The sequence below is a fragment of the Esox lucius genome, chromosome 1 (genome assembly GCF_011004845.1).
Source record: "Esox lucius isolate fEsoLuc1 chromosome 1, fEsoLuc1.pri, whole genome shotgun sequence".
Lineage (NCBI taxonomy): Eukaryota > Metazoa > Chordata > Actinopteri > Esociformes > Esocidae > Esox > Esox lucius.
The window spans coordinates 7948840-7971039 of NC_047569.1; the positions used below are offsets into that span (position 1 = coordinate 7948840).

General features: G+C 38.9%; 1 protein-coding gene across 4 annotated transcripts in view; it reads right to left on the minus strand.

The window, feature by feature from the left end:
• Positions 1 to 9750: 9750 nt before the first annotated feature.
• serpini1 (serpin peptidase inhibitor, clade I (neuroserpin), member 1) overlaps positions 9751 to 22200 on the minus strand; it is a 51915-nt gene continuing 39465 nt past the window's right edge. For 3 of the 4 annotated variants that reach the window (XM_013131366.4, XM_034291672.1, XM_034291680.1), the window contains exons 6-9: positions 15315 to 15424; positions 14615 to 14701; positions 10243 to 10332; positions 9751 to 9926 (exon numbers count right to left, since the gene is read on the minus strand). In XM_013131366.4, the coding sequence (XP_012986820.3) occupies positions 9850 to 9926; positions 10243 to 10332; positions 14615 to 14701; positions 15315 to 15424 (364 nt within the window). In that variant the 3' untranslated portion in view covers positions 9751 to 9849. The remainder of the gene's footprint in view (positions 9927 to 10242; positions 10333 to 14614; positions 14702 to 15314; positions 15425 to 22200) is intronic. The other variant, XM_034291675.1, reaches the window with a different exon arrangement.

Consider the following 22200-nt stretch of genomic DNA (forward strand, 5'->3'; position numbering starts at 1 on the left):
TCTGTCAGTGAGGATTGGCAAAATGTCCTAACTAGTAATGATTTGCTATGGGTTACATGCACAGACACGTCTACACACATGATAAAAGGTCTCACTCAGAATGTTCCAACCTGTCAGCAGCAGTTCATTAATTCATATCCAGCTCCTGTATTTTTTTTTTAATAACGGTGTAGATTTCACATCCCCCTGAAACCTGAACAGGCAGAGACTGTCACCTGGACACAAACAAAACCATGCATACACACATTCCTTTCTGGCTGCCTGTTCTGTTCAGTCCAACCAACCAGCCTTTATCTGTCTCAAGCACACATACACACCCACACACACACACACATACATACATGCAGAGTTCCCTGCCTCATTAGGCATGTACACTGTACAATTGTAAATAAAAACAGAATGCAATGATCACTTTAAGGGAAAAATAAGTTAATTTTACATTTCATGGCATCAACACATCTCTAAAAAGTTGGGACAAGGCCATGTTTACCACTGTGTGGCATCCCCTCTTCTTTTCATAACAGACTGCAAACGTCTGGGGACTGAGGAGACAAGTTGTTCAAGTTTATGAATAGGAATGTTGTCCCATTCTTGTCTAATACAGGCTTCTAGTTGTTCAACTGTCTTAGGTCTTCTTTGTCGCACTTTCCTCTTTATGATGTGCCAAATGTTTTCTATGAGTGAAAGATCTGGACTGCAGGCTGGCCATTTCAGTACCCGGCTCCTTCTTCTATGCAGCCATGACATTGTAATTGATACAGTATGTGGTCTGGCATTGTCATGTTGGAAAATGCAAGGTCGTCCCTGAAAGAGACGAGGTCTGGATGGGAGCATATGTTGTTCTAGAACTTGGATATAACTGTCAGCATTGATGGTGCCTTTCCAGATGTGTAGGCTGCCCATGCCATACGCACTCATGCAACCCCATACCATCAGAGATGCAGGCTTCTGAACTGAGCGCTGATAACAACTTGGGTTGTCCTTGTCCCCTTTAGTCCGGATGACATGGCGTCCCAGTTTTCCAAAATGAACTTCAAATTTTTATTCGTCTTACCACAGAACACTTTTCCACTTTGCCACAGTCCATTTTAAATGATCCTTGGCACAGAGAAAACGCCTGCGCTTCTGGATACTGTTTAGATACGGCTTCTTTTTTGACCTATAGAGTTTTAGCTGGCAACGGCGAATGGCATGGTGGATTGTGATCACCGACAATGTTTTCTGGAAGTATTCCTGAGCCCATGTTGTGATTTCCATTACAGTATCATTCCTGTATGTGATGCAGTGCCGTCTGAGGGCCCGAAGATCACGGGCATCCAGTATGGTTTTCCGGCCTTGACCCTTACGCACAGAGATTGTTCCAGATTCTCTGAATCTTAGGATGATATTATGCACTGCAGATGATGACAACTTCAAACTCTTTGCAATTTTCTCTGAGAAACTCCTTTCTGATATTGCTCCACTATTTTTCGCCGCAGCATTGTGGAAATTGATGATCCTCTGCCCATCTTAACTTCTGAGAGACACTGCCACTCTGAGAGGCTCTTTTTTACCCAATCATGTTGCCAATTGACATTATAAGACGCAAATTGGTCCTCCAGCTGTTCCTTATCTGTACATTTAACTTTCCCGGCCTCTTATTGCTACCTGTCCTAACTTTTTTGGAATGTGTAGCTCTCACGAAATCCAAAATGAGCCAATATTTGGCATCAACATTCGATATGTTATCTATATTCTATTGTGAATTAAATATAAGTTTATGAGATTTGTAAATTATCCCATTCCTTTTTTACTCACAATTTGTACAGTGTCCCAACTTTTTTGGAATCGGGTTTGTATTATAATCTGAAAATACTGACTGTCCTTTAAATTAAGAAACAACTGAATTGCACAAGAACAAGATTTTAGATGCACAGAGACCACATGCAGTAACCACAAAGAATACTGAATTCTGTTTCCAGTCAAACATCATTGTGACTTTCCAGGTACTATTGATGCAGTCTACAGCTACGTGTCTATGTCTTGGACTAAATACTATGACACTGTTCCTTCATTTTGAGGAAAATACAGCCTTCAAGTTGCTCTACATTCTCCTTCGTTTTAGGTTGTAATCCTCAGAAGGGCTGCTGCTCCTCATGCTGCCACCATCTCTCTTTTTGGAGGAAGCTGATTGGTTGGAGGCTGGTTTCTGATTTGTCACTGCCTGGCCTGTGGATGTCTGGCTGGGTGGCCAAAATTGTGCAGCACTCGACAATTGAGCGCATTCTGGTTGGCTGGGCCATACTTTCTTGATGTCAGATTTTTGTTGGCAAAGCTGAACTGTTGTCTTTTTAGTAGCTGCTGATTGGCTATACCAAACTGTTGTCTTGGTAGAAGTGGATTTGCACCTCTTGAGTCTAGCTGCGAATTGGCTAGGCTGGACCATATTCTCAGTAGTAACTGCAGATTGTCTGGTATTTTTTACCTCTTCAACAACATCAACATCCATTGGAGTTATCTCTTGATGACATGGCACTTCATTCTGTCATAAACAGCCAATGTTGTTGTCAGCTTGGGGCCCCTCTGTCCAGTCCATAATATCTTCCTGGTCATCTGCATGGCTGGAGTTTGGCTGGATGATGGCAGGTGCTGAGTTGGGCTGGAACTGATTGACAACAGGAGGTCTATACAAAGATGGACTTTGTCCCTGAAATTAATATAGAAATATATTTAATAGTACTTATAAAGGTTTCAAAATCTACACGTCACAAAGGATTTAAGAGTTACCCTGCACTCAGGGCTCTGGTCAAAAGAGAATATTTGACCATTTCAGACCACTCCAAACAAACCTGGTTCTGGGAGGGAGCTGCTCCAGAAATGGGAGTTCCTCCAGTCAGATGGGCGATAAGCCATGTGATGATTACATCTTTAGGAACTGTGTTCAACACGGTCCAGGTGAACAGGTCCAGAGGGAACGGGTGGTGAGGCCCACACTGGCTCAAATATTGGAGATAATTCATTCTTCAAAATGGTCCAATTATTGTTGTACCAATATTGAAAACAAATATTTAATGTAAAAAACCAGTAGGATAGGAAAAATGTTCAAGTGTCTAAAATGATTTGGTTTAGAACTTTAATGTTGCTACATTTCAGCAGCATCACAATTGGAATCTGTGAAATCATAAATTGAAATAATGGAATTCTATTTTCCACTGAACTAGCTTAAACTAAAAAAGGCCTATTCCTTAATTCCAAAGGACAATAACAACAAACAAACAACCAAACATCAAACATGCCACTTAGTTGCTACTTTGCTATAAAACTTGGGGGTTGGAGATAAGGAAATGTAACCACTAGAAAAAATGGACATGAAGCCCAAACTATAAGCCATATACACACAACATTGTGTTAAAAAGGACTGTGGGAGAATCTTTCACATATGTATTGACTGGACTTTTGCTTGACTGTAGGTATCCATCTGACTTTTGTGAAGCACTTTTCAATAAAGACAGCAAAGGGGGTGACTATGCCTAAATTTAACACAGCCCTAAAGCTTAAGTCTAAACGATAATACCTAATACTTATTGCAACCCAACCCAAATTTAAAGTTTTGTCTTAAACCTACTGTAGCCTTAACCCAAACCGTATATTGATACGTAAACATAACCCTGAATACTTTACTCCAACCCTAACAGGTTAAGGCCCAAGTTTGAGTACCTTACTCCAACCCTAACAGGTTAAACACCAAGAAAAAACATTGGCTTTTTTTAAATGCCAACTGATTTAATCAGTGTGGGTGGTTGGCCGCATTATATAGTTAAGTCAGAAACAAAAAAAAAGACATATCAAATATACTTGATCTACCAGTGGAGGTCTGTCCATTAACACATTGGAGTTTGTGCTCCACTTGTTATTGGTTAACATAAATCTTCACATATATGTCTACTGTAAAAAACTGTAAGTGCATATAACATTGATTGAGTGCAGTGACCAGCAGTTGGAAGACCTTACCACAGCATCCTCCCCAGGGGATAGGTACTCATTGCGCTCTATTGTGGTGTTCTCTCCCTCTTAGGTTTGGCTCACGAGAGGGCTTGGGAGAGCAGGGAACTACTACGGGGAACAGGTGGATGCCAAGAGAAGTCTCCTCTGGAAGTGCTAAGCTTGAGGACAGGGTAGTACAGGCAGGCAGTTAGGAAGCCTTGTTTTGGCTGCCCATTGATAGCAGTATGTGCAGGGTTAAGCAGTAATGGCTATTCTCTAATTATTGTAAACCACAGCCTTTGGCGCATATTACTTTAGTTAGGTTGGTGCAGTTGTATGCCCAGGCATACGAGGGTTCCCTGTCCCTGAAGTGAACAATTGTTTGGATTATTGTGAGAAATAAAAAGAAACATCTGGATATTATATTGAAAACAAAAAAACATCACACTCTTTATTTCAAACCTCCTGCTTATGTGTCTTAGAGCTGAACATTCAAACCCATTGCAGTAAAATACACAAACTCAAGTAATCAGTGTTCCATCTGGAAAGATATGTTTCACATTGTAGTACATGCACTACTTTTGATAGGAGTTTATTTTCTATTGTTTAAATACTTTTTACTATCACTATATTGATTTCTTAATTATGATACTCACTTAACATTTGTTTTTCTGTATTTCACTGTGTTTTGTCTACTATGTTCAGATTGTATTTTACAGAATTACCACCCTAAGGCCCCATATTATTATATGACCTCCCATTATTATATGAGTCAAACCCACAACTGCGGTGTTGGTAGTTTAATGCTTATGGACAATACAATATTACAAAACTGTAACTTATAATACATGATTACAGTATTTATATAGCTAATTCTTTTCATGGGGTAGTAACCACAATGGGTAACAAATTAAGAGGGTGTGAACACTCATGTCTGTCGACATGGAGCAGGACAGACAGCCATAAGAGGAAATCAGAAATCCCCTGGAAAGGGGCCAAACTCCTAATTGAGCTGAACCATCATTGTACCTTCTAGTTGATAAAGCAGGCTTCTACCGGGCCAAAACCCAACTCAGTGTAGGTGCAATATCATTGGCAAACTGTCCAAGAGCCTGGGGAAACATCCATGTGTGTAGCCAAATCACGGGTGACCAATGTTAATTTGGGATATTTTCATGCCAAAAGATTTTCTGAAAGAGCATTAAAAAAAGATATACATTGTGGAATGGGCATTAACTCAGTCAATTGTTATGGGAAATGTAGAGTGAGATTTCGGCCTAATGTGAAAACATATCTTGCTCATTACTTTCAACATTTATAAGGGTCTTACATTGATTTGTCTTGGATTAACTGGTTGTTGCAATAACTAAAATTAGAGCACTGTATTGTTTTGATGACCTAATCAACGCACTCTTCATATTTTACAAAAAAGGCATTGGTTCAATCAATGATCTTGTAGTGGCTGTACTAGTGGCAAGCCTAGTACAGCCAGACCACAATCGAAAGTACTGCCCCCATGAGTTCTGAACCTGGGTCACCCATGTGAAAGGCTGTGTCGCTTACCACTACACCACTAAGCTCTACGTTCAAAATAAAATAAATGTATGTTGTTGTTCACGATAGATTTAAACTTGAGCCTTCCCGGTGAGAGGTATTGTCTTTAACCACCCCATGGCTTTACTCGATTCACCAGATGCGAAACATTATTGAGCATTGTGTTGAACTGACTAACGTTTCTTATTAAGTTTACCTCCACCACAAATAGCGTCTATGAACTGTTAGCTTTTGCCACTGGCCTTTGAACAGCTTATTAGCCAATAATCAACTAACTTCTTAGGAATAATCATAAGAATTGAGCAATTTCTAGCGAGACTGAAAATGAACTTTTCCATGCCAGAAACATTCACAATATAACCGTATACAGTATAAGTTAAGGCTCACTGTAAAGTAACTACTGTAGACTATGTTGTAGCCAACACATGTTTGTCTATCCTGACCCAAAACGCATGCCCGGATCCACCGGAAACAGTCGCACTTCAACTGTAAACTTTCATTTCAGGCTTACTATAATGTAGTCACTGGAGGTTTTAGCCAGCAAAGTTTTTGTCTATATGGAATAATTCATAGTGCGTATTTAGCTTCGCCTGCAAGGAGATGCGAACTAACCACTATGCTATTTAACAAGGGGTAGCCAGTCAGTCACGCAGTCAGTAAGAGACATTCGCTCTTCTAAGCCGGCTCCGCTTACGCGGTCTGGCAAAAACTGATGCAAGATCAGTTTGGAGATTGGTACCAGAATTTTTAAAAACCACCACATAATAGTGAAAGTAGTACCAATGAGATCAAAAAAAGGTCATAGGTTTTTTGTAGTCATAGTGTGTTTCAGCTATTTCAGACAGTGTGGAGGCAAGTAATTGTCAAAGGCCTGCTATCCCAGGTACTATGGTGCATGTATGTGGAAATAAACCATGGCAAAATGTTTAGAATGACAGGAAATAAGTGTTGAACAGCTACATTTTCTCTCAGCCTCCTGGCAGAATGTGTAAGATACAGTAGCATGAAATGAGCTACATAATAGTTCCTCAGTCCCATGGTGAAATGTGTAGAATTGTTTCCCAAAAAGAATAGACCTGAGGACAATTCCACATCACATGAATAAATGAGACAGTTGCATTTAGTGAACAAAAAGGGCATACAGGGGAAGGCACTGAAGACATTTTGTATCTTTTTTATGGAGTAGTATATATTCCATATATGAAATAAAAATGAACAATTTGATGATTAAGTGTCCTTGGTGGTCTACATATATTACCCCATATCTCCCTATAGAGCAGGCTCCTCATTTTACAAGTTTCTCAAATATTTAACGGTTTGTTGGTAACATCAACCATTTTTGCATAGATAACAGATACCTTCTGTTTTATAATTAGCATACAGCCCATCAGTAAATGGGTGTCTACATAAAGGCCTAGTTCAAGTTACATCACAGGCTTTTAACGCAACATGTAGATGAAGGTAAAGAAAAAAAACGTCAACTTTCAGTTTCAGATCCATAAAAGCACAAAATAATTGAGTGTCAAACAGCTTTACAAAATAAACCTAATTTACTTCATTGTGATTACTTAATCAGTTACTTTCAATTAAAGTATAATTTTGAAAAACTTGGTGTATGAAGATACCAAATGAGATGAGAATTTGTCTGCCTCATTCCATACAGATAAAACATTACAAATAATAGGTCCATAATGAAGTCCAGCTTCAAGGGGATGTCAGAATAGATAAGATCCTATAATCTGTAAGGGAAAACAAGATTGTCTTCCATTAAATGCCAGGCTACTAAGATCTATCTATATCCTTGCTCGCAATAGAAAAGCAAATTGGATCATTTTTCAATGTGAAACAGTGCACCCACCAGCACAATCTAAGTTGATATCTTGATTCTGGGTCTTTTTCTATGGCAAATAAAACTAGACATTTCAATATGGAGTCTTTCTCAGTGTCTTAACAAATAAAAGTAGATATTTCAATATGGAGTCTTTCTCAGTGTCTTAACAAATAAAACTAGATATTTCAATATGGAGTCTTTCTCAGTGTCTTAACAAATAAAAGTAGATATTTCAATATGGAGTCTTTCTCAGCATCTTAACAAATAAAAGTAGATATTTCAATATGGAGTCTTTCTCAGTATCTTAACAAATAAAAGTAGATATTGCACTATGGAGTCTTTCCCAGTATCCTAACACTGGACATAAAAGGATCATAGAATTGAAGAGTTAGTACGAGGCATCACATTTATTTGAATTAAAGAAATGTGAGATTGGAAACATGACGGTTACTGCCAACAGATTAAACCCTTAAAAGATATGTAGTTCTTTGAAACAACTGCTTCAAGATCATTGTATTATGTCAGTGCTCTTGCTTCTGTAGCTTGACGCAGATTATGCATGTACATACACCACGGGGACATGACGTTAGTCAATTGAAGGGCCGTAAACCCAATCTACCAGGTCACAGTTTTAGTCCTGGGCATCGGATGCTCTAACCTCCCAATCTCCGTCCAGACACTCTGCCTCTAAGCAGGCATATGCCATTGGTTGCCATTAACCAAACGCGTGTTTCGCTGTGTTGCATCCTTAAAACGGAACTGTGCTTTTATTGAAGAAGAGATATTTGCGTTAAATTCTCACAAATGTGATTCAATGTACTCTTAAAGGAAATCAGTCTGTGCGTGAGAGGGATGTAGGATTTCTACATTTATTCTGGGCAAGGCCTCCAACAACCGTCGCTTATATTAACTGTGGGGTCACGCGTTCGGTGATCAATCACGTTCTAGGACTGGATGTGCTGCGTGTTGAGCACCTGAATACCAAATTCATAGATGTTTGAGCAGAGAGCTGTTCCACAGACTACTCAGTTACCCTGGCTACAACTCATTGCGACCATCTCTGACCTCTAAATAGTGCATATTGTCTAAAGGCCTCCAGCTTTTTCATCATCATTATGTTGGAGGAGACGAAAGCTCTTAAGAAAATGGAGATGAAGCCTCATTCTTCTCTGTCCTCCATTGTGCCCTTGACTACCTCCATGATACAATCTTAGTATGACGGAGGTGAGCCAAGTCTTACCCCTGCTAAAAGAAATGATATCACTCCGGTTCAGGCTACTCTGTGTAATGTTATGTGCTATGCTATTTTATTGAGGTAATGATGGCCTAAGAGGGATTTTCAAGGTAATTCCCTGTCTGAACTTAACATAACACTCGTCATGTTGCCTTTTACCTTAGAGGGACATTATGACAAATAACATGTGGAATAACTACCATTAAATAACATTAACATTACAGGTTTACAACAAAGGAGTTCATGAGCAGATTCATGATAATGTTACCAAATACAATAGAATACAATGGTATATAAAAAACACCACAGCCTTAAGTAACGAACACATTCATATTTTATGTGAATACAGCTGGTGTTATAATTTCTCCCTGTACATCCAAACGCAGTCTCCAACCCAACTGCACTCCTCGTCTCTATAGCAACCTGTATTACGCAATCTGTGCACCTGCAAAAGCCTGCACTAAATCAACAACTCATATGAGATAAGGCATATTAGTTCATCAGCATATTAGACATGTACTTCTAGCATTAAAAAAAAAGATGATAAAAAAAATAATTACTAAGATTCAGTGCGATTAAATACATGTATCATCTGCACTCATTTAGATTTATCTGCAATAAATATCTAGTCTCTTTTACACAACACAATAGTAAATGTACAGGAATATAATGTTGCGGTAATTTGGGAGAACATATGTGTGCGTTTGTTTGTGGGTGTTACTGAAATTAAAGGGGCAGTACATGGATGTATAACTTCTATCTACTCATCTAATAATAGGTATAGAAACCATTTGTTTTCTTTATATATATTTACATGTCAATCTCCCTGTTTTACCAAGTGGTTACAGATTACAGTATCAAAACACAGTCACATTATATTTCTATATATAAATATATATATATATATATATATATGTACATATATATGTATATATATGTATGTGTATATATATATATATATATATATATATGTACATATATATGTATATATATGTATGTGTATATATATATATATATATATATATATACACATACATATATATATATATACATACATATACATACATACATATACATATATATATATATATATATATATATATAATATGTCATATAGAATCATATTCATATATATTCTCGTAAAGAGTATAAAAACACGGTCAGTGGGGAGAGGAAAGGTTGCATTTATGGCGTTGTTGTTGCCTGGATCTGACAGATTTTCAGCAGGACCTCATAGTAGGACACCCACATTGGCAGTCATTCAAAGTTACATGGAGTCGTTGTCAAAGTCACTAGACTCGACGACTTCCGGCATCATGACTCTGCCCATGAAAAGGATAGAACCTGTAAGGGAGGAATATGAGGAGACAAAGCAACTGTCAGAATAGACACTGTTTTCAGACACGTAAACAGTATATAAGGACACAGAGACAGAGGGACAGATGGACAGACTTGCATACCGTACATATATGTAGAGGCTGACAGAGACAAACTGACCGTAAATGCATGAGGAGACAAACAGAGACAGATGGACAGACATGCATACCGTACCTATATGTAGAGGCTGACAGAGACAAACTGACCGTACATGCATGAGGAGACAAACAGAGACAGATGGACAGACGGAGAGAGACCCAGACAGGCGCGGTCTAACACTCACCTGTCCTGCGGTTTCTGATGACGAAGAAGAAGGGGTGATCAGCCATGACCTGTGGGTACAGCACCAGAGTCCTGGTCAGGGCTATCATTCCTACAGGAGAGAGGAAAAAATAAGTGACCATGACATGCAGGGGGCGCTGTGGAAGAGTTGAAAACGTCACAAATATGATGCCTGCGCATCACGGAGGCAGAAGGCTGTGTTGTTATGCCTTTCAACAGTCACATAGCAACAACAAAGACTAGACCCATTTCAGCACGCTGTAACTTGATACCATGTCTTGTTTTGAGCTGACGCCACTTCTATCCCCTAAAGCAATTGTGTCATTATGGACTTAAAGGCTGTCAATAGATATCTCTGGGCCAATAATGTTAAGTTGCCTGCTGTTATAGTCAGAACATCCCAGTGAGTGGTTTACAACCAACTATCCCCATCACAGTAAGATACTTCGGGGTTGTTGCCTACCGAAATATAGTCCTCCGTTTCTCCTTGCATTTTTGAAATGTTATCATGGTTTGCTGCATTGAGTCAGATCACATATGGTGATCACCAGAAAGGTGTCTCTCAAGGAGGTGGAGAGGACCGTAGGGCAGATACTCAGTACGAGGAAAGTGATCTTTGGTGCAAAGCACATATCACATGAAGTGCAGCCTATAAGTATTTGGACTATGGTACCTGTTTTGTTATTTTGCCTCAGTACTCCACCACTTTGGATTTGAAATGATACAGCAATAATGGGGTTTGAGTACAGAATGTCAGCTTTAATTTGAGGGTATTTTCCTCCATGTCAGATGAACCATTTAGAAATATCAGTATGTTTTGTACATAAGGGACTAAAAGTATTTGTTTGCATCATTAGTGCATCCAAAAGAGAGCTGTCACTGTCTAGTCTTGACTCTAGGGATTGCATTTGGACTTGGTTGCTTGTGTCCGGCAAAACAAGGACCAAAGAAATGTCTAAATTATGCTGGCCATCATGCAGATACATTTGAATAAATTGATCACCAAACCATTATGCATTCCAAAGTCAACTCTTTTGTATTTTAGGAAGAAGACATAAAGTAATGTTTAGCTCAGCAGTGACAAATGACCTGCTAATCCAAAGACGACTACAATGGATAACCAAAGAATGCTTACTAAATTGAAGCCCCAACTTTTGAATGCAAGTGTATGTGCACTTAAGACGAAAGGCCTAATGAGCAGGCTATTAAAAATCTGTGTAGAATGGACAATTGTACCCTTGTCGAGTTCTGCCATTCCGATTCCGATCTTATTGAGTTGGGAAGGTCATTTTCCACAATTAAGTTTACCTACTTGCAATTTCAGCCAGGCTATGATAATTGTGAACAGACTATTTGCCATGTTGCCCTGCCAGTCATGCCCTGCGCTGCAATGTTGTAAACTGAGTCAAGATTAAATAAAATGCTCAAAAAAATTAAGGGGACACTTAACACACGCATCAGGTCTTGATGAAGGAAATATATTAAAGATCCAAAACTTTACTGAACACTGTGTAATTCGTAGAGAACAAAATGATGTAACAACGGTCAATGGAAACCAAAATCACCAACTGACTTGAGGGCTGGATTCAAACTGAAAATCACAGGCTGTTCCAACTTGCATTAAATTTATCACAGCAACTCATAATGTGACTAAGTAGTGCATATGGCCCCCACGTGCCTGTATGCATTTCCTACAATGTCTGGGCATGCTCCTGATGAGACGACGGATGGTGTCCTGGGGGAACTCCTCCCAGACTTAGATCAGGGCATCAGTGATCTCCTGGACATTCTGTGGAGCTACTTGGCGGTGTCGGATGCACCGATACATAATGTCCCAGAGGTTCTCAATTGGAATCAGGTCTGGGTAACGTGAGGGCCTGTCAATGGCATCAATGCCTTCGTCATCCAGGAACTGCCTAAACACTCTGGCCACAAGAGGACGGGCATTTTCCTGCACCAGGTGGAACCCTGGGCCCACTGCACCAGAGTAAGGTCTGACGATGGGGCTGAGAATTTCATCCTGGTATCTAACAGCAGTCAGGGTACTGTTGACTAGCACATAGAGGTCTATGCGACTCTCCAAAGATATGCCTCCCCTGATCGTCAATGACCCACCACCAAACACAATTCTGGTGTTCTCTGACAAATGCCAATCGAGCTGCATGGTATTGGGCTGTGAGCACAGGTCACACTATAGGACATCGTCCTCCATTTTGGAGGGCTCTGGCAGTGCTCCGCCTGTTCCTCCTCACACAAAGAAGCAGATACTGGTCCTGATGCTGGGTTGATGCCCTTTGACGATCCTGTCCAGCTCTCCTCGTGTAACGGCCCATCTACTGGTATCTCCTCCATGCTCTTGAGATTGTACTGGGAGACACAGCAAATCATCTTGCATGCCATCTAAGATGAGCTGGACTATCTGTGTATCTGAATGGGCTGCAGGTACCGCTACATGCTACCAGTAGTGATAAGGACACTAGCAAAACTAGAGAAGAATCAGTCAGCAAGGATAAAGCGAGAGCAATTGTCTGTGGCCAGCACCTGCAAAACCATTCCCTTTTTGGGGCTTGTCTTGCTGTTGCCTTTCCAGTGGACCTGTTCCCACCTTCATTTACACCAAAACACAATTGCTAATGCTTCCTAACTGGACAGATTGACATCCCTGAAGTTTAATTGACTTGGTGTTAAACTGTGATGATTACATGTTCACAATTCTTTTTGAGCAGTCAATAAAAAAAAACATTGTATTTGGTAACAAATATCCATGGTCAATCGCTCTACCCTGCAGTGAACATAGCGGCCAAAGGCAGCTACCCAAAGGAAGCTTTTGGACACACCAGTGGTCCCGACGTGGTCGTCCACGTTACTTATGCAAGAGAATAATATAAATTGTTGAAAGAGCGGCGAGCTCTAGCCTGAAAAGTCAAATATGGCATCAAGTGATATTTTCCTCTTTATTGTGATCAACACGTCAATCAATCTATGGCCATAATCGAGTTCCACCTCACAAGTTCCTAGCCTAATATTGGCAGAAGTGTTTATTCATATTTAAGCTCTCCCACATCTGCACTTTCACTTAGAGGAAAACAAAAACCTGTCATGTAAAAACAACTCACAAATAATAATTAATAAATTAATTAATAAAGTCATATTTTTTCATTGTTTATAATGCTTGAAAATGATTGACATAATGAAATGTTCTACAATTCTTGATATGCCTTCTACCTTTCAAAATAATTCCTATTCAAATAATAATATTACAGAACTCTCGAAAACAAAATAATGTATGTTTCAGTGTTTGACCAAATACTTTGGCCTATATCCTATAACTTAAGAAACATATGCATATGGATTTGAATAGGCTTTATGCAACTAAAGAAAATGTTTCAATAACAAACTGTACGTCTTGTTGCTTTTTACCATCTCTTTAGGCCTTGGCCTACTTATTTACAGACGTAGCTTACTGGCAAGCAATGCCGGCACATTCTTTCATTCAGGTTTCAGAAGACTGTGCACTGCAGTGACAATATTTTTATCTAGGGCACTAAAGAATACATAGCCTTGTGAAGGCTACCAAAATCTATCTACATGGCAGGACTACAACAAAAAACTATGCACTTTGATTATATGTTTCAAATATGTTTTATATTAGGTTATTTAACTTTTTATATTCATACTTAGTTATACAGCTCATGACATCTGTGACAAGTTAATAACCAACAGAACCTTTATATTGCGCTATTCCCATCAATTTACCATTCTGTACGCACAGCACACACACCCCATCCACGCATAAAAAATAAATCCATTGTGTATCAACGATGTTTGAAGAGGTTCAACGGCTGGCTTGGGGAGTGTTTGTGTAAACCCATGTGTCATACCGAGTCGCTGAGTCCCTGAAGCAGGGAACAAGGTATGACATACAGCGAGCCCAATCAGAACACAACAAATGAATAACTCCTTTCAAGGCTAATAAAGGCTGAGCGAGAGGGGAAGACCTGCCTAAAATGTTGGTGCTACACAAACAACCTGCCTATGGAGTTCACCACAACACCGCATTTGCAAGACAATGCACACAGCAAATAATCGAATAGAAATTCAAAAGATAATGACTAATGCCCTAAGAGACGAAGGGAGAGAACACGGTGGGATAAAGAGAAAGCAAGAGAAAAAGCTAGAGGCTAGAGGATACAAAAACTTACAAAAAAGGTTAATTTGCCCAGAAATAAGATTTGATAGGGAGAGAGATACAGAGAAAGAGCCAGAGAGGAGAAAGATACATTTCCAGTCAGTCTGGGTAAAAGAAGGTGGGCAGCTTACAGTAGATATAAATAGGTCCTTGTGACGATGCGTGGAAGTGAGGGCTACAGTACCTGATCCAGCGGCTCCTTCCGCCCCCTCCTCTGTCACCTCCAGGTAGGCCTTCTGCACTGCCTTCCCAATGAAGAGGTCCTTGCCGTCTGCGAACACACACATAAAGCCGTGAAGAGGAAACATTTCACACTCGATACATGGCAAGTGTTTCTAACACTGCTGGCTGAGACTGTTACAGATCACTCTTGTCTATTTTTACTGTCTGCCGCATCGCCCTCTCTTGTCAGCCTGAACTACTCCACTCGGTGGGAGACAGTTTCAAGGTAGCTCTTTCTGTTTGATAGAAAAATGTTATCAAACTGCGCTCCCTGGCGATAACAGTAATGGGGAGCTATCTGTTTGTTTGGAAAAGCTTGCGCTTGTTCTCTGTTGATAGAGAGTGATGCCAAAGCTAGTCACTGAAAGTCCCAGCACAGGGACCAAGGTCGCTAGGTTGACACACAGTGTATTAACAATGCCACCCTTCTCTGCAAATTCCCCCGGAAAACCGATTCTTCTGGGAGACTGTCTTCAATGTGGCTTTTGTTTCCTCCCTGAAAATCAAATGTTGGAACTACGGTGTGTTTCGTGAACACATTCTCACAAAGTGTAAGCCAGCAGTCTTTCTACTCAACCACATTTGATGAGCCCCCATTTAATGTTCTGTTATTATACTACTGCTCCTGTGTGTGATCGTGTGTGGTGGGTCTGGGGTATTACCAGCCATCTCACCAGTCATGGCGGAGAGGTCTGCGTCTTTGGTGAAGATTTTCTTGATGCCTAGATCCTGCAGAGTCTCCCTCAGGTCAATCTTCTGCTCTACCTTAAACCTAATAACACATTCCGAAAATGCAAAAACTGTATGTGTTTCTATGTATGTATGTATGTATATACACAGACTATGGCAGGTGAAAAGGGACTTTATTAAGCTATTGAAACGACCTAATGTGCATACCACCGCGTATGCGACCGTGTATACGTCTATACGCGTATGCAACCGTGTATACGTGTATACGTGTATGCACCCATGTATACGCGTTCCTATACCCGTATACACGACGCGTCAGTATACGCGCTCAGACGACTGCTTCAGTCGACTGACATAAACGACTGAACGCACGTGTGTACGCGTGTAGATATTATCCCGTACAGTAGAGGGCGCAGAAACCCGGGGATCACTAGTCTGTACGAACAGGAAGTTGTGAAACACCTCCGACGAAGAGAGGCATAGGTTCGTTTTTCTACAGGTGAGTTACGGTAGTCATTCATCTAGCGAAAAACCACCAGGCATGTTGAGTTATGCAATATATGCAATATATTGCTTGGTTATGCAATATAGCTAGTTAGAGTGAGTTTTGTTGCCTCTGTTTGCTAGCGACATGGTAAATAATTTTTCACTCTCGAACATTTCATCAATGTGGCCGTAAACCATCGGCTATAGCCTGTAGCCTCCTTCCTTCCCAAACCGAAGTTCATGTCCATTGCTCAATCTACATAACCGCAACATCTTTTCAGGCTACATTTTTGGTTGACCTTATTTTTGGGCTATGTCTATGCTGCTTTCTCTGTATGAGTTTTAACACAAGCGATACTGGGTGGCTAGTTAAAACCACAGACATCGAGTTGAAATCGCAAACATTAACATGTTTTTTATTAGTATATTTACGATTTTGCATCTCTCTTACAGGTTTCCCATGAAGAATCTATTTTATTTCACCCTTGTCTGTAAACGGGACTTATTTCTCTTACATTTTTCTTCACAGAAAACGGACCGGCCTGCCTGTAATTTGTAGCCTATATACTTTCTTTTTCAGTATTGTAGATATAATTTAAATGTACATTCTAAATATGGAAATAAATGCTTTAACGACTACTGCTTATTATTCAATAAATGTACTCTATACATATTTTAATATTTCAGTTTTGCCGTGTCTTCAGAATTTTCTTTTTTTTTTAAGAATATTTAAGATTATTTTATAGGTCAAATTCACTTAAAATAGTCTAAATAATTTGTGCTCCGTTTGTGCCGATAAAGGTTTGTTTTTGCGACTGCCTTTCTTACCGATAATAACAGAGCTATTGTGGAAAGTGAGTAAAGCAAGTGCGCTATCCAGTATAAATGTAGATTATATACCAAAAACTGTTGCAGCACAAACAGAAGCAGCTGGGCAAAATGCTTCCATAACCAATTACACAATTACATGTCGACAAACATGGAGGAAAGAACAAGCTAACTCACTGACACTCATTTTCACTGACAAGTTTTTTTGAATCAGCGGTCTATTTTCTTGTTCAAAGATAAATAGGCTAGAATGAGTGCATATTATGCATGTAATAATATATGCATAATATGACCATACAGTAAGATTATTTTTTTTTAAATAAGTGCTCCCTAAAGTCCAAGTTGACTCTCAAAAATATCTATCCTTTCTATGGAGCACCAGCGATCACACTGTTCACCGGTCCCAAAGCAGTCGTTTAATCTCTTGTTCGATGCTCGTTAATTGCAAACTGGTTTTTCTTCTCACCTCTAAACATTTTGATATGTTTAGCTATGTAGAAAGTAACGTGGTCACAAACACACACATTCAAACACTCAAAACGTGCAATACTGATAAGCAATGTACATTAAATAATCGTACTGCATGCACATGTGAGAAAACGATGAGTATGAGGAAACGATGAGCCCATCAATATTTGCAAACAATTTAAAGGCAATAGAAGTTATATTCGTTTCTCATTTTTATTTAAGAAAAAAAACAGATTCAAAGTATGGCAGCTGCACTACCTTGCCATACCCAATTGACGGATGTATTGTACATCAATATTAAAAGATCTGTCATAGGGGCTACCAAGATTAATTTGTGGAAGAATAAAATATGTTTTTGAAAACCCTGTAACCCCAATTGTATCATATTTGCTACATGAGTTTCTGAGACCTCTACGTACAAGCAATCATCTGTGAAAAGGTTCCCTGGTGGAAAGTGTTTCAAAAATGTAGGCTAAGCCATGTATTTACTGCTGTGATTGAAAATGCAAAATCTGTGTATAAGCCTCAGTTTATAAACGGCGGTATTTGGCAAATCTCAGTCGTACCATAAGAAACACACATATTACAGAAAATATTTTAAAACATTCAATAATAAAATAAGATATTCTTTACAAATAGCGATCGATTGTATTCATTGAGCTAATTGGCTTGCCAGGTAATATTCATTATGTAAATAAATGCTTTAACGACTTCTGATTATTATTCAATAAATGTACTACATACATGTTCAAATATTTTACTTCTCTCTTGTCTTTTCAGTCTTTTCATGGAATCCCTAACATGTGCATTGCAGTTTTACATTGTGATTACACAGTACAGATCGGGAGTATCATATTTCCCTAGAGAGTAGTACAAATAATTTTGTACTCTCTACATTTTTTTATTTTTTATTCTGACCATTTTCAGTTTCATTAAATCAATAACTTTATTTAAATATCAACAGTAGAATTCTATTCAGCTATGACCATGTAGTCTTACCAACACCCGCGTCAATCTAATTACTCATGTATAGGCTACTAAGTTTAAGAAGGTACTGAAAAAAACATCATTAATATGCCATAGCGCAAACTTGGCAAGAAGCGCTAATAAATAAAATGCAAAGCATGTTGTTCGTGTAAAATCAGACATATAGCAAGTTGTAATTTTTTCATGGCCTGGCTAAAGAAATGTCATTTATTTATTGGGGATTGTGACTGGCTGTATTAAATAAGTCTCAAAATTGTGCTGATATAGGCCTACTGTCAAAATGAATCGCGGCTCCAGTCATCCTTCATGTCAGTATAGGTTTCTGGCCGAGCTATCTCAAATCGATTTAATAGATTAACAGTACATAGGAAACTCTGTCAAACATTACTCAGAATTGCTTAGGTCTGGGTTTCAAAATCTAGCCTAAATTTGTGCTAGAATAATCACGGCTCCACAAATAGTAATTCCATAACCATTTGGTAACTATTAACACCCTCCATATTCTTTCATTTTCCATTCAATTCTAACTGTTAAATATGCATTGACTCTGGTATGGTGAAAACAAGTTTTGAACAATAAACGAAATAAGAAATATATGCTAGCCTATATAACAAACGTTTGAAATATATTTCCTTCAAATAAAATCATGTTTTAGTTTAGCTTCTATCAAATATCCTGCTCCACCAAATTCAGCAACATATTTTACTGTCAGAATTTGTCTAGAACGGGAAACTACTTTTAGCCATCAAGTGGCTATTTGATCTAGAGTTCTTGTAGCAAGCGAATCGCTGAGCGATTTTTGACAAGACATCAGGCATCACATGCATATATTTCTCTGCGCTAGTCAACACAGGGTTGTTCACTTGAAGTATATTAAAACAGAATAAAACTGATTCGATTTCAATGATTTAAAACACAGATTTTCCTTAACTGTTGGCTACACTGAATAAAATACTGTATAAACACGCACTAAACTTGCAAAAAGCACCTTCCGGTATACGGTTCAGCCTTCTTTAGAATATAAATCCACGAGAGACCAGCGCCCTCGCCAGGATTAGTGAATAAATACATATACGTATACACGTGCGTTCAGTCGTTTATGTCAGTCGACTGAAGCAGTCGTCTGAGCGCGTATACTGACGCTACGCGTATAGGTGACTGAACAGTGCGACTGTGTTGGACGACTGAACGTGTATACCACCGCGTATACGTGTATACAAACATGTATACGTCTATGTATACGTGTATGTAGTGCATACGCGTATGCATACGCGTATACATGTATACACGGTCGTATACGCGTATACACGTATACACGGTCGCATACGCGGTGGTATACACGTTCAGTCGTCCAACATAGCCGCACTGTTCAGTCACATATACACGTAGCGTCAGTATACGCACTCAGACGACTGCCTCAGTCGACTGACATAAACGACTGAACGCACGTGTATACATGTATGTATTTATTAACTTATCCGGTAGAGAGCACTGGTGTTTCAAGAATCTTTTCGCATGAACAGGAAATACAAATAAGGATCTGACTGTCTGGGGTTCATTAGCACTAGATCCGTCAAATGCCTAAGCCAGGGGTGTCCAAACAGTTCCACGGAGGGCCGAGTGTCCACTTGTTTTTGGTTTTTCCTATAAATTGGTTCCCAGTTCACCTAAACAACCAGGTGAAGGTAGAGACTTTAACCAATTAGTAACCTAACTATCTAGTACAAGGTGAGAGCGAAAACCAGCAGACACTCAGCACTCCTTGGAATTGTTTGGACACCCCTGGTTTAAGCCAATTCGCGTTTGAGTTTGTAATTAAAAAAAGCAATTTTGAAAGCTAAACCCTCCTCCTTCCATAACTTGTCATAAATATGTGTATATTAGGCTACATTCGTCCTTTGTCAGAATTCTAAATTAACAAACTGAACACTATTTAACCTGCTGTTTGTTGTTATCCTGTATTCCTAATCAGCCAAAAGCACACAAGTTGTAGTTGGTACCCAGGCAGGCGCTACCCCGAAATGAATGACAGACTTCAATGGATGAGTGGGCGATACGATAAAAAATCAGAGCCTATATGCTACATAGGGAGAGATGTGTCAACCCTTCTTCCTAAACAAACACGGCTATATAGGTACTGTTTTCATGATATAGTCATTGAGAATCTCCTTTGTTGTACAATTAATTGGCAAGCCTCTTATATAGCCTGCAATTATGCATAGAATAAAAATGTAACAGGAAATGTAAAATACATTATATATAATGAATATTACCTTGCTAGCCAATTAGCGACAATGAATACAATCGATCACTATTTATAAAGAAAATCTTATTTTATTATTTAATGTTTTAAAATATTTTGTAATATGTGTGTTTCTTATGGTAGGACAGAGATTTGCCAAATACCGCCGTTTATAAACGGTGGCTTATACACAGATTTTGCAAACATTTTCAATCACAGCAGTAAATACATGGCTTACATTTTTCCACCAGCGAACATTTTCACAGATGATTGCTTGGACGTTGTGGTCTCAGAGATTAATGTAGCAAATATGTTACAATTGGCGTTAGTGTTTTCAAAAACGTATTTTATTCTTCAACACATTAATCTTGGTAGCCCCTATGACAGATGTTTAACATTAATGTACAGTGCATGCCCAGGCATCAACTGGGTTTGGCAAGGTAGGGCAGCTGCCATAATTTGAATCAGTTTTTTATAAAATAAAAATAAATAAAAATGTAACTTGTATTGCCTTCAAATTGATTTGCAAAAATGGATGGGCTCATCGTTTCCTCATGCTCATCGTTTTCTCACATGTGCATGCAATATGATGATATAATGTATATAGCCTATTCATGTTGCACGTTTGGAGTGTTTGCATGTGTGTGTTTGTGACCACGTTACGTTCTACATAGCTAAACTTATCAAAATGAATAGAGGCAGAAAGAAAATTCAGTGGTGGCTAGTTTGCAAATAACGAGCATGAACAAGAGATGAAACTACTGCTTTGGGACCTGTGAACTGTGTGACCGCGGGTGCTCCATAGAAAGGATCGATCTTTTTGAGAGTTGGACTTTGGGGAGCACTTATTGATATTGAAAGTTTTTTACTGTATGGTCATATTATGCATATATTATTACAACCATAATATGCACTCATTCAGGCATTTTGTTCAGCTGCTTTTGTTTGTGCTGCTACAGTTTTTGATAAGCTTGATTTCTATTGGATAGCCAGGTTGGGATAGCGCACTGGCTTTACTCCCTTTCCACAATATCTCTGTCATTATCGTTAAGAAAGGCAGTCGCAAAAACAAACCTTTATCAGCACTAACGGAGCACAAACAATTTAGCCTATTTTGAGTGAATTTGATCTATAAAGTATTCTTAAATATTCTAAAAAATGAAAGCAGCACAAACGAAAATGTTAACAGCACAAACCAGCACAAACGATTGAGCCTATTTTGGGTTGGGGGCTAACTTCATGCAGGTCTTGAACACCTGGCATGTAAGTCAATGCATTTCTTTTTTTTCTGTTAAGTTTAAACAAATGACTAATGATTATTAGACCTCCACTCTCTGTCCTAGATGTCATGTCACATTGCCATGACTCCGCTTTTGCTGAAATGACACCCCTGAATTATGTATTAGCCATAATTCTACAGGCAAATGTGGTTCATGTAGGCTATAGATGCAGTTAATACTGGGGTTTGTATACAAAGATATACAATTAATGGTGCGGTTTATACACGGTGCAGCTTATAAACAGGGAATTATTACGGTATGGAAGTGGTGTCTGGTAAATAAGAACATTAGTCTACTCTTTGTCAAAAATCGCTCAGAATTGATTAAATTGTCGGCGTTTCAAATAAGACCTTTTGCTAGAACTGTGGATCCAAAAGCCATTTGGTAGATACATAGTTTTCCGTTCTGTTAATTTAGATATATTCTGACTGTAAAATATTTTGCTGAATTTGGTGGAGCGGGGCATGTGATATCAGCTAGATAAAAACATGATTTCATGTTAATTTATTTGTCATAGCAAACTGGCTACGAAGTAGGCTAAAGCCTATACATACAATGTAAAACATA